Consider the following 14,252-nt stretch of genomic DNA (forward strand, 5'->3'; position numbering starts at 1 on the left):
TCATTTTAATTTTGATTGAATGATCTTTTATTAACATTGTATCAACTTACAAATGTATAATTATTTAAAAATAAAAAAAATACAAGAATGATTAATAAATAATATTAGCAAATATATATATATTTTTTTATGTCTTAAGTGTCTCCCCCCTACATTCTATAGTAGGTGACTCCCTCTTGAAGCTCATCAAGATAATGGCAAGAGTGTGCAAAAAAAGTAATCCGAGCAAATGGTGGCTACTTTGAGGATACTAAAATTATATACATGGTTTTAGTTATTTCACCTTTTTTTGCTAAGTACATAATTCCACACATGTTCATTCAGTTTTATTACTTTCAGTGAGCACTTACAATGTAACAGTCATGAAAATAAAACGCACGAATGAGAAGGTGTGTCCAAACTTTTGCCCTGTATTGTAAATGGTCACCCTCTTTGCTCCTCTGCTCTGACTCCAGCAGTTCAATAAAGGTGGTGGAGTGATTATTAAGTGTGTATTATATTATGACAATCCACTGGTGATAATCATACGTGAATGAGCTCAGCTCCTCTACTCATCTATGCATAAAGTGAGAAACACAGCTGATGCTCCAGAAGGAAGTCACCCCGAAGATAGTGGTAACAGGAGTACGCACTTAACTGTACTAAGATCTTCACAATGCATTTCAGACTAACTAGCTAGCAACAGCTATGTAGCAGTGTTATTTTAGAGCTGGAAACTTTAGAGCAAGGAAAACTTACGCTGAGACCGACTGTGAAAAAAAAAGGTAGTACCAACTGCTAGCAATGTCACAACGCAGACTGGATTGTCAGAGATGTGGGTGTTGTCTATATGAACAAGTGGAATGGATTGTATAGCGACACACTGAAGGGGCGCTCTACATTACTTTATGACACAGGTGTCAAACCGATTCCAGAAAGGTCCAAGTGGGTGCTGGATTTTGTTCCAAGCGATAACGCGCAGAGAGTTTAACCAATGAACTTCCTGCTGAAACAAGCAGCACCTGACAAAGTTTAACTGATTACACATGTAAAAGATCTAACTGGTGAAAAGGTGTCCTCTTCATTGGTTGGAAAGCAAACCTGCACCCAGTTGGCCCTTTCTGGAATCGGTTTGACACCTGTGCTCTATGAAGTAAGGGGAAACTGACAGATTTGTGGTCATATTTCAGGTATTAATGACAGGTTATATGATTATTGATTTAAACTAATATTCTGGGAACTTTCTAGTGAATAAGTCAGCAGTTTTTGTAATGATTTAAAAAAAATAATAAACCCGCCAAATTATTTTGGGGGGTTTAAGAATATTTTATAAAATAGGCCTAACGACGCCACTGCGATAGAACGTATATTGCCGTTAATGGAAGCCAAAGCGGTAAAGAAAATTCAAATAATGCTTTTGTATGACTAGAAACATAGGTTTGACCTAGAAAATAGTATGATTTGTCACATCGTGTAAAAGTAAGCTTCAAAATTCTATTTGAATGTTCGTCACTATATGTAGTGACTTTTCTGATCACTAGATGGCGTTATTACACCGCTATCGTCACTTATGTGGGAGTTGGCTGTATGAACGGCGCTTTATATCAGCTGCAGTTGCTATTAAGGTAAAAATTAATGTATAACAATGTTTTGAAATTATATTAGAAAGGATGGTGAGAAGACTCTTAAAACAATACGTACTGTAACTGCTGTAGTTTGCATTTCAAGACGGCCGACGGCTTGCATGGAGTCAGGGTTCTGACATATATATACACACAAATTCCGATACTAGATTTAGAATCAATATTGTATTATTGTTTGTGTTTTCAATTTTTTTAAAAAAGCCGCTCCGGAAGAATCGGATGCGACGGCGAGTAGTGATGACGTAGTGTCCAGTAGGCAGTAAAGGATTGTGGGTTGTTTCCTCTAGTGTACCTTGTCTTGTGGCTGCAAGGTTGTGTTGTGGCTCCTTTGCTAAGCATTTTTAACCATTTCAAAGTACTTGTGGTTCATCTGTCTTGAGCAACGGACATTCCTGAGACAAAAGGTCAATCTCAAGAAGATTCGCTTTAAAGTTGACGTTTTGCCTTCCATTTAGTTTAGCCGCGCTTGCTAACAAAGAGTGCGGAAATGTGCACAAGGAGGACTGCGGCGGCCAATTTCCATCTTCTGCAGGCTCCACTTGGAGGTTTGCTCACGTCTTCCTCTCACAGATATATTTGGACTTGAACCCTTCCATTTTTGCTAAGGTGGATGAGAAACTTTCCAGTTCGGCACTTGGCCAAGAAAGTCTTTTCCTACCAATTTTGTTTGACTTCTACAAGGCTAACAGAGCAATTGATGGGACTTTTTGTTTATTTAAACAATTCCAAAGAGAGGTTATAGTGGTGTAGTGTGAGTTATTATTTGATCCATCATATGACATAATCATAGCAACTTCAAGTGTTCTATTATTTCACATTAAGTGGGATTAAGAGGGAATTTGGGATACCCGTTAACTCATTGTGTGACAGTGACAATAGACATCAAATTCATTTATACTGGGTTTGCTGGCTGTGAGTGCTTATGTTTCAATGTCTTTGACAGCGGTAGACGGTCAATCTATTTTGACCGGTGTTCTGCCAAAATCTCCTACGTTGGCGAAACGTCTACAGTAGTCGAATTTGACACCCAAAGAACTACCGTACTACGATGCATACAGGACTAACGTACTAAAAAAATGCCTGCAGAAAATACCTAAATATAGTTATATCAAATAAGGATGGTTTGAATACGCTTCGTGACTAATGTGGTCAACTGCTTCAAAGCTAACACAAAAAAACACAATGGTTAAAAGTATGAGAGGGTAATACATGCAAAAAGTATCTTTGAGGCAGTGAAAAGGTTCTAAATAACTAAATAAAAACAAAAATAGTGAGTACTGGCCGCTTCTAACCGATGTGCGCATGCATGTGGATGCATGCGCAAGCGGGCTGAGCATTGTGTAGCACGTTTCGCCGCGTAGTAAGGAATGGCCGAACACAGGGAGGGATCAAATGGACATTCGTTCATTCGCTCCTCTCAATCATAATACATTGGAAGTTTCTCACGGTCAGTGGCAATCAGTGAATTATAAAATTTAACACAGGTGATTGTCTTCTTGTGTTTTGCAGGAATCCGTGAGCGGCAGGAGTACTCACTAATCAAAGAAGAAGCAGATGATGAACAAATCGAAGAGAAAGAGGACTTGCTCTCAGCTTATGTCAAACAAGAGGATGACGACCAGCCCACGTACATCAAAGAGGAAGAGGAGGAACAAGATATCAACAAATTATTCATGACGGACGGCGAGGATGATGGTCCGAGCGAGGCCGGTGGAGGGTCTGAGCCTCCCGACGGCAGTGACGGCTCCACAGAGGGATCCCAAGAGAACGGCCTAATCGCCCCGCTAACAGATAGTGACGATGCCATAGACGACGACGAAGACTTTGAAGGTCACTTGGCAGGTCAAAGCAAAAAAAAACTCTGGAAATGTTCTCAGTGTGAGAAAACTTTTGCTTTCGAGTGGAGTTTGAAACGACACGTGAGATTGCACAAGAGACAGAAACTTTTTGTGTGCACAATTTGCGATAAAACCTTTATAATAAGTAGTTTGAAAGATCTTGCGAGGATGCACTCTGGAGAAAAACCTTTTGTCTGCTCGGTTTGTATCCGACGTTTCTCTTTAAACAGCAGCTTAAGTCAGCACACATTAACTTACAGTACCAAGAAACCTTATTCCTGCGCTCTTTGTGATGAAAAATTCACTCATACAAGTAATTTGATAGCTCACACAAGAACGCACAATGGTGACAAACCTCTTCCCTCCTCCGTTTCAGGTCAGTGTTTCTCTCTAAATAGTTGTTCAAGTCAACAAACGCTCACGCAGAGTGTTGAGAAACCTTATTCCTGCTCTTTTTGCGGTCAAAAATTCACGCAAAAAAGTAATTTGAAAGCACACACGAGAACGCACACTGGCGACAAACCTTTCGCCTGCTCAGTTTGCGGTCAAAAATTCACTCAAAAGAGTAACTTGGTGACGCACACGAGAACGCACACTGGCGACAAACCTTTCGCCTGCTCCGTTTGCAGTCAAAAATTTAGCCAAAAAAGTCATTTGAAAGCACACACAAGAACACACACCGGCGACAAACCTTTCGCCTGCTCATTTTGTGGTTTGCGTTTCTCTCTCAGTAGTAATTTGTCAGCCCACACGAGGACGCACACCGGCGAGAAACCTTATGCCTGCTTAGTTTGCGGCCAACGATTCACAGATGGTAGAAACTTAAAAACTCATGAGAGACGACACACTGGCGAGAAACCTTATTTATGTTCGGTTTGCGGCCAGCGATTTGCTCAAAAGGGAAGTTTAAATACTCACGCCAGAAAGCACACAGGTGAGAAACCATTCGCCTGCTCAGAGTGCGATCAAAGATTCTCTTGGAGGGGGAGTTTAAAAATACACGCGAGGACCCACATTCGGGGGCGTAGAACCAAATTCACAGCTAATGAGATGGGTGAGCAGAAAAAAAAGAAGAAGAAAAAAGGTAAACGTAGAAATTACATACTTAACCTCCGGAAAGGAAAACTCAACAGCCCGCCAGCTGTACAATTGCAAAACTGCACATCCAGTACAGGTCAAAAAAAGCTGCGAACAGTAGCAATAAATGGTAGCAATAAATGATAATAATTAAAAGTTGAACTTAGTTACTTGTTGTAGTATTATAGAAGCAGGAGCAACAGATTTCCAGAATTGCTCCATTCTGCAGCACACAGAGCGCTTAAATGTCGGCAGTATTGTTATTATTAATATTATATTTTTATACGGTCACTTCCTTTTCATTGTCCACTTCTTAGTGATTTTGGAGCATTCCCTGTACATTTTGGGGCATTTCCTTGCCCCAGTTACCAAATGCCCCAATTTTGGGACAATTTGAGGAAGTTTTTGGGTCAAAAGTATTGACCACCAATTATTTATTTTTTTGCACCATTAACTCATTGCCTGCCATTGATTTTGCTTGACGTCGTCCAAACTATGTGTTCATTTACCCCTCCAAGTCTAAATGGATTGGACATTTAATGCCGTCAATGGCAGCCAATTAGTCAAGGAACACGAATGTGATGGTCATGATTGACATGATCATGGACCTAAGCACAAAATCAGTTAGCACTAAGGTGAACTACAGTTCCTCAATGAAATAAATAATTCTTGAAATAAATAAAAAATGAAATCAATAGAATGTTAAATAAGCATTGATTTAAATAAATACATAAGTATATATTTATAAATATCGAAACATAAGCATTTAATTACACATTTCATTATATATATGCAATAAAGTTTTAATGTGTGAGTGATGATTGGTAAAGTAAACAAGTTAATAAAATGACAACTTTTCAGCGAATCACTTCATTGACTGTGAAGCAAATGCATACATATACACATATTAAAACAGTATTTGACGCAAACCGATCAATCAGGCAAACTAATGTTTTTGTTTTCTCCTATTTCGTCTGCCATACAATATAAGTTAACCAAAATGGCCGAAACGTAGCACACGCGCAGAACGGATAGAGCAAAAACTACTACTTGCTCATGGATATCCGATATATAATGCTAGATGTCTAAACGTGGTGTCGGTGGCGTAAGTCATTGGCGGCCATTTTGCGTCAAGGGGCTGCGTTGTAGGCTGATTGTAAAAAAAAAAAAAAAAAAACGTCGTTAAATCATTGCATTTTTACATGTATGACAAACCATGCCGATTGAAAAGAATTCAAAATTGAGTGATATATAATTATTGTGAAGTACACGCTTCTTTGACAATAATGTACAGTAGTTATCAAATGACAAGTGACAACGCTCGTCATGTGCTGACAGCGTGCATTGTTACATCTAGTTTCATACAGCTATGATATCTGTAGTCCTTACTTAGCTTAGCATGGCATAGCTCGCTACAGAGAATAAACAACACGTCGCCAATCAAGGTGCAAAATGTCCGCCGGATGGAATACAGCAGCTGTGAAGATTGAAAAGGAACTTGGTGGAGCCAAAGACGAGTCACGACGTCAAATACTTCGGACACCTTGCGAAAAGAGGCTTCTGCTTGCAGGTTTGCTCGCTTCTGTCTTGCTTGGAAAAACACACCAGATTCGGTTCTTTGAATTCAAATTTATATCTCATTACTTTTATCCTTAAAAAGTCGGGCGAATAAACTTATTCGCTGCCAATGACAGCGATAGACGTCAAACCAGTGTGATTCAATTAGGGGTGTGACGATATGGTGATACATAACAATACTTTGTATCACAAGAGATAGTCGAAATGCCCTGGCCAAGAATCGATAAAATACCGTCTAATTTAACCCACTGGCTGCCATTGATGGTGCTGGAGGTTGTATGCATATGGCGGAAAACAGACAAGGCTGAAAAAGCAGTTTCTGCTCTTGCACCCCTCTTTGAAATAAACTGTATTTTAAGCCAAAAGAACTGTAGTTTTTGGTAGAACAATATGTCTATATGCTGCCATAGCAGATTCATGGCGCATTAAGTTCCCGAACTATTTTTAATTTGTCCGTTTTACACTGGAAATCCCTGTTTACAGACGTCGCGCAACCGCTTTTTTCAACCTAGCCATAAAAAGAAGGTAAATAATTGTATTTATTATTTGAAATGTCAGTCATTTTTAGCTTAGAATCATTAATTGATGTCTAGTATTTTAAAAAAATGGCTTTAAGAAACTATTCACTAGCATATTTTAAAATTTTAAACAAATTATGTCACAATGAAAAAATTAGCGTCTGTAAAAAAAAGTCACGGATGTGTACCTCATAACTATCGCTTAATTTTATTTTTTTCATTATTGTCGCATTTTCCCCAATATTTTAGATGATAAATAACCGATCCAAACAAAGAAAAATTGAAAAAAAGTTTAAAAGGGTAAATATATGAAAAAGAACATCTTGACCACTCCTTGTTGTCTGCGATTTCTGCATCGCGACCCTTTTTATATTACCATGTTACACCCATAAAATCCCCCAAAAATCCTGCTGTGGCCATTCACAGCTGTGTCTTGACACTCGGTGATACATGCTACATGGAGTTTTTAGATCAAAATAAGGTAAGTATACGATAATATCTCGTTAAAGTCGTGGCGTCTTCAATTCTGCTCTCGCGTGATCTCACCTCCAGTTAGGGTTTTGCTGTTTAATTATATTTTTTAAAATGCCCACCTGTTCAAAATTTTTCTTCCCCCAGAAAATTGAGATTTTAAGCTTTCCAATGATGTATCGCACGTGCATGTCGGACAATTTTGAAATTTGGCCAAATTGGGGGTCTCAGAGCGGAACTTCAAGTCACCTGAGTGTTTTCCGCCATATATTTTCATTTGTTCATTTCATATAATCATACATATTCATTAATTGCCAGTATACTACTGCATTGGGCTTATATGCAGGACATATGTGACCTATGACTTTTTTTTTCTTATTTAGAGGCAAGAAGTGGGAGCCTTTCTCCCAACCAACATCATTGCAACAGATAAAAGTTGTTTTTCAGTTGTGTAGTGTCTCACAGATGTCCTAGGAATTTCTACGCTAATGATTTTCCACTGTTTTTCATGCCATCACTATCTTATGGGCTGCCACCAACCTGCCGATTTGCATAACCGTAATATTAAGTGTAACATTGTCTGAGGTCCAGACCGAATCTTTACAAAGGCACCTTGGAGCACTCGAGAACTTGGGTCCTAGCTGGCCTGCATTTGATTTTTCTTTTCTTATTAAATGTATTTAGCTTAGGCGTTTATCATTTTCCTCATTACTCCGGAATGGTGTATTGTCATCTTTTTTCAATTTCAGAGAATAAAAGAACCTGTCAAGAAAAAGTTGTCCCTGGCTGTTTTTGCCATGACCTTTTCTCTTCAACGTCTAAAACCATTTTGACTGGGACGTTCATTAATTCGCACTTGCTAGTCCAAGTAATTGGACTTATAGCCCAATGAGTTAAGAAATACACTTATTTGTTTACAAGAATGTTGTAATAATATAGTTTCACTGTATTTATTTCCAGAAATGTTGCATTGAAATATTCTCACAGCGTATTGAACACAAAAGTAGCTATAAGCACATGAAATTCCACAATTTTTTTTTCGTATTTCTAATAAATCTTTTAATTTATATTTTCTTGTAGACGTCAGTGAACCTCTTCTACTGTTCTCTTCTGTTAAAGAAGAACATGGCCCCCAAATGGAAGCGATAAAGGCAGAGGAGTGCACTTATTTAAAAAAAGAAGAGCATTCGGACCCTCCTGTGGACATTAAACTGGACATTAAAACGGAAGACGAGCCGACACGCATCAAAGAGGACGAAGAGGAGGAGGAAATCAACAAGTTGACTTCTAAGAGGAATGATGAATGTCCTATTAAAGCCAGCAGAGGGACACAGCCTCCGAGCGGCGACAGCCTACTGGCTCCGCTATCAGATAGCAATGACGCCGCCGCACGCTCGTCTCGCGTTGCTGATGATGAACAATCTGAAGGCTATAAGACAGCTCAGAGTGCCAACATACTTTGTAAAAATTCTTGCAACGGGCCTAATTTTGCTTTGAAGTGGGATTTGACGCAACGCATGACAATCTACACTGGCGAGAAATCGTTTGCATGCTCCGTTTGCGGTCAAATATTTGTTCTGAAGCAGAGTTTGAAAAGACACACAAGAACACACACCGGTGACAAACCTTTCTCCTGTTCAGTTTGCGGTCAAACATTTGGTCAAAAGTCCTCTTTGGTGTGTCACACAAGAATACACACAGGTGAGAAACCTTTTTCCTGCTCAGTTTGTGTTTTAAGCTTCTCCAGAAAGTCAAGTTTAACAACTCACACAAGAAAGCACACAGGTGAGAAACCCTTTGTCTGCTCAGTTTGTGGTCAAAGCTTCTCTGAAAACGGAAGCCTGAGAAAACACGCAAGGAGACACTCGGGGGAGAAACATTTTGCCTGCTCACTTTGTGATAAGAGATTTTCCGATCAGGGACATTTGAGAAGACATGCAAGAACGCACACTGGCGACAAACCATATGCCTGTTCAATTTGTGATCAAAAATTCACCGAAAATGCATCTTTGACAAAGCACGCGACAACCCACACCGGCGAGAAACCTTTTGCTTGCTTAATTTGTGGCCAAAGATTTTCTCAGAAAGGAAACTTGATAAGACACACAAGAACACACACTGGTGAGAAACCTTTCAACTGCTTAGTTTGTGCTCAGAGTTTCTCCGACAAGGGAAATTTACGAATTCATGCAAGAACACATACTGGTGAGAAACCTTTTACCTGCTCAGGTTGTGGACAAAAATTCTCTTGGAAACATCAGGTGAAGCGACACAAATGTGCTGGCAATACAAGAGTGATCATTGAAGCTTTAAGTGAACAGAACGCACCTTTTTTGTCCGCGACAAGCAAATCATTAGATATTAGATGACAGTGATGAACTGAAAAAGTGTATATGTGAATAAAATACGAACAGCAGTGAGTTATATCATTGATTGTCCAAAAGCCACCATTGCGGATTGGAGTCAGTATTCGATCGACAATGTACGTTGACCAATTTACATGTTCACATTTACAGTATAAGAAAAAAACAGTTGAAGACTGTAATTTACTTATTTACACCTCATATGTACCATGATTCATGACAGCATAAATGTTCCATAAATCTGCTTTTTAATACAGAAAAAGATGATGGACACAACTTTATCAAATGCAGTCCAGTGTCCACTGCATGTGGTGAGTTCACTATTATAACAAGAATTATAAAGTGTTTAAGCAACATTTGTCAAGACTTATACCTCCTACCTCTTAGTATTCTTTGTTTCTTCAACAACAGTTTTCCAAGAATTCTACTTGGTTATTTGGCTTTCTTCCATTTGTATTTGTCACTTTTCCTGACCTGCCAGGGACTGCAGATGAAAAGAAGCATTTGGTCAATTCTGGCATATTTACATCTGGATGTTCATTAATATTCACTGTCCCTTTTAAAAAAAATTTAATCTATTTAATGTTTGTAAAAGCGGTATTTTAGCATTCAGATGTGCTCATTTATAGAGAGCTAGAAACGAGAAGTCGGCGGTGTTAGCGTCCGATAGTCATCTTAATTCTTAACCCCTTCAGACCGGCATTTTTTCTGCTGGGCAAAAAAAAAACCAAAAAAAAAACTGCTGATTTTTACTCTACTCAAACACCAGAACAAATTGCAGTTTTTTGGTAGGGGATATTTCCTGCTTTTATTGGTTATTTTCAATATTAATGTGTTTTTGATAAGAAATGAGCATTTAGGTTTGCCTTTTTGATATTGTGTTTTGTCTCAGCCATTTTAAAGAGCCAAAAATAGCAAAGAGGGCGTGCTAAACATCATGATTTCATGTCGATGGAGAAAAGTTCATCTCCCAGAAGTGTCATAGCAACTAAATTCAGTTTATTTATTGGTTTAGAAACGCAAACGCGTCATGTCCTTCAGCAGCATGCTCAGATCTGAAAGGGTTAAAGCAGTTGACTTGACAGGTGGGTTCTGTTTTAGAGAACCTAAGGAGAGTGACTTTCTCCACTAAAATACTTGGTGAAATCTTGAGGGACGTTCAAATGGTTTGGTTTATAGTAAACCATAGTAACGTGGCTACGATTCAAATTGGATGTTGAAAAAAAATTATAAAATAATTGCTAAGTATGTAGTTAATTTACTGCATCTCTGACGTTTGTGATAAAACAAGCTGGTTGAAAATTGAGCAATTTATGGCGATTTAGGCTATAACGTTATGTTCATGGAATGTCACTGACACCAGACGGCCAAAATTAAATAACTGCCGCCCTTTTTTGAATGGCATATAGCTCTCTCTCTCTACATAGATAGATATCTATAAGTATGTGACTTTTTTTTCACACAATATAATACGTTCAGGACAAAAATGTGGACAAAATTTTTTCAAACGCCACACTTAAAAAGTCACACAAGGAGGCACACTGGCGAAAAAACCTTTATCTTGCGCAGTTTGCGGTCAAAGATTCAGTCAAGAAATGAATTTCATATTGCGTATCAGAACGCACACTGGTGAGAAACCCTTCCTCTGCTCAAATTGTGGTCAAAGAACTTGAAATGATACATGAGAAGTCACACTGGAGAGAAACTTTTCTCCTGCTTCCTTTGTGTTAAAAGGTTCTCTCACAAGAACTTCATTAAAGAAACACACTGCAAGCCACATTGGTGAGAAACCTTTCCCTGTCCAGTTTGTGGTGAAAAGTTCTTTCGAGTGTATCAGGTAAAGAGACACGTTTTTAATCTTCACAGGCACTTGTGGACAAATGTTGGGAACCAGGACTATTGATAAAAGTTGGCTAAACGTAAAAATGGTGTCCACCGAGTTTGTGTACTAATGAGGAAATTACTCAATTTTTTATATATATATGTATACATAATTGTGTAAGGAGGACCCTGAGGAGATATCATGGAAGAAACAAGCCCTTGTATGGTGTGTACCACCGACAAATTGATGGGGTAGCTGACATGGGGAAAACATACCAATGGCTGGAAAAGGCCGGACTGAAAGACTGCACGGAGGCACTGATCATGGCAGCACAAGAGCAGGCCCTAAACACAAGATCAATAGGGGTCTATCACACCAGACAGGACCCTGGTGCAGGCTATTCAAAGACAGTCAGCCTGAGACAGTCCAGCACATCACAGCAGGGTGTAAGATGCAAGGCAAGGCATACAGTACATGGAACGACATAACCAGGTAGCATTGTACAACATAGTGCACAGGAACATCTGTGCTAAGTACGGACTGGAGACCCCGGAGTCAAAGTGGGCGACACCTCCAAAGGTGGTCGAGAACAACCGAGCCAAGATGGCCAACCAGCCTGACATAGTGGTGGTGGATAAACATCAGAAGACAGCAGTAGTGAAAGATGTAGCAATCCCGAGCGATAGCAACATCAGCAAAAAGGAACACGAAATGCTGGAGAAATATCAAGGGTTGAAGGAAGAGTTGGAGAAAATGTGGGGAGTGAAGGCAACAGTGGTGCCAGTAGTGATCGGGACACTATAGGGGCAGTAACCCCCAAGCTGGGTGCATGGCTCCAACAGATACCAGGAACGACGACCGACATCTCCGTTCAAAAGAGCGCAATCCTAGGGACAGCGAAGATCCTGTGCAGAACCCTCAAGCTTCCAGGCCTCTGGTAGAGGACCCGAGCTTGAGAGGAGAGACCATACAGCCCGGGTGGGTGAGACAACGATTTTTTTTTTTTAATGAGAGTGCAATCCTAGGGACAGCTAAGATCCTGCGCAGAACCCTCAAGCTCCCAGGCCTCTGGTAGAGAACCCGAGCTTGAGAGGAGAGACCATACCGCCCGGGTGGACGAGACAACGATTTTTATAATTTGTCCGATATGCATGTGTGATACATCATTGGAAAGCTTAAAATCTCTATTTTCTGGGGGAAGAAAAATTTTGAACAGGATGGCATTTTTGAAAAAAAAAACATTTGTTTTTAAACAGCAAAAACCTATCTAGAGGTGAGAGCATGCGAAAGCAGAATTACAGACGCCATGACTTTAACGAGATACTATCGCAGACTTACCTTGTTTCGATACAAAAACTCCATGAAGCATGTACGTATCACCGAGTGTGATACATAAAAGGCTAAAAGTCTCCCGACATCCCAATCAAAGTCATTGAGGCATCCGTCACATGTCGTCGTCTTCGTCTGCGTCCTAAGAGGAACCGGCCTGTTGAGCGGCGGCGGAGCTGGCCGCCGCCATCTGTGTGAATGGCCACAGCCGGATTTTTGGGGGATTTTATGGGTGAAACATGGTAATATAATAAGGGTCACGATGCAGAAATCGCAGACATCAAGGACTGGTCGAGATTTTCTTTTTCATATATTTACCCTTATAAACGTTTTTTTCCCCAATTTTCCTTTGTTGGATCGATTATTTATCATCTAACATATCGGAGAAAATGCGACAGTAACAAAAAAAAAAAAAAAAAAAAACATTTAAGCGATCGTTATGAGGTAGATATCCGTGACTTTTTTACAGACTTTTACAGGCACCATTTTTTTCATTGTGACGTAATTTTGTTTAAAAGTTTAAAACATGCGAGTGAATAATTTTTTAAAGTCATTTTGGTTTTTTTTATAAGAAATATTAGACATCATTTAATGATTCTAAGCTAAAATTGACATACATTTTAATTAATAATATCAATTAATTCCTTCATTTTATGGCTGGGTTGAAACAAAAGCGGTTGCGCGACGTCTGTAAGTGGGTGTTTCCAGGGTAAAACAGACAAATTAAAAATAGTTCAGGGGCTTAATGTGCCATGAATCTGCTTTGGCAGCATATAGACATATTGTTCTGTAAAACACAACAGTTGGTTTGGCCTAAAATACAGCATTTTATTTTAAAGAGGGGTGCAAGAGCAGAAACTGCTTTTTCAGGCTTGTTTGTGTTTTCCGCCATATGTATATGTTATGTTTGATAATGTATCATTTTTTTGTGTGTCAATAAAAGTTTTGCTTGTGATATATTTTTGAGGGGGGGTTGTTGACTGTATCTTTGGATCACAATATTTTTGCCTTTGTTTAGTTTTTACCACTTGTTTGCTGTTTTTAATGCACTTGTAAATGATAGGGTTATCAATAGTATAAGAAGTATGCATTCTGAAATGTTGTATCCGAATACAATATTTGATTGAAAAAGTGTCGATAATCAGTTTTTTTTTGGGGGGGGGGGGGTCCCCGAAATTTATTGTCTTGGGGTTCATTTGATTTTGCACTACTGTTGATAGTATTGAGGGATATTTTTGCATTTTCTTTGTTAACTACCTGGCTGCGATTGACACTGCTAAATGTCCAATCCATTTGAAGTGGGAATGTTCAAATGGACTGGACGGCTACTAGAGATTAACTAATCGGTGCGAGGGTGTATCTTGTCTAGAGAAAGAACAAATTTTATTTTTTTAACTCATTGGCAGCTTTTGATAGCGCTATGTTTCCAATCGATTTGAAGTGGGAGGGCTTGCAGCGAATGAACGTTTGTTAATGTAGTGTTATTTGGGGCCGTAACTAGTCTTTATTTCTGTTTCTATTTTACTTTAATTTAATTTAATACTAATATTGTAGTAATTTATTAATATTCATTCATTCGTTTTCCATGCTGCTTTTTCCTCACGAGGGTCGCGGAGGTGCCGGAGCCTATCCCA

At 39.2% G+C, this 14,252-nt stretch overlaps 1 protein-coding gene across 7 annotated transcripts; it reads left to right on the forward strand.

Annotated features, from left to right (window-relative positions):
* The first annotated feature begins 1,048 nt into the window (after window positions 1–1,048).
* LOC130906056 (zinc finger protein OZF-like) lies at window positions 1,049–13,689 on the forward strand. 7 transcript variants are annotated; one of them, XR_009061195.1, is made up of 4 exons: window positions 1,086–1,169; window positions 2,078–2,167; window positions 3,132–6,107; window positions 8,185–13,689. XR_009061195.1 is itself a non-coding variant. In XM_057819968.1 (2 exons), the coding sequence occupies exons 1-2, from the start codon at window positions 2,110–2,112 to the stop codon at window positions 4,679–4,681; spliced, it is 1,608 nt and encodes a 535-aa protein (XP_057675951.1). In that variant the 5' UTR covers window positions 1,909–2,109; the 3' UTR covers window positions 4,682–6,739. The 7 variants fall into 7 exon arrangements, 1 of the variants encoding a protein (XP_057675951.1); XR_009061196.1 differs by having other exon boundaries at window positions 1,114–1,132; XR_009061198.1 differs by lacking the exon at window positions 2,078–2,167 and having other exon boundaries at window positions 1,049–1,132.
* The last annotated feature ends 563 nt before the right edge of the window (window positions 13,690–14,252 follow it).

Source organism: Corythoichthys intestinalis, chromosome 17 (assembly GCF_030265065.1).
Source record: "Corythoichthys intestinalis isolate RoL2023-P3 chromosome 17, ASM3026506v1, whole genome shotgun sequence".
NCBI lineage: Eukaryota > Metazoa > Chordata > Actinopteri > Syngnathiformes > Syngnathidae > Corythoichthys > Corythoichthys intestinalis.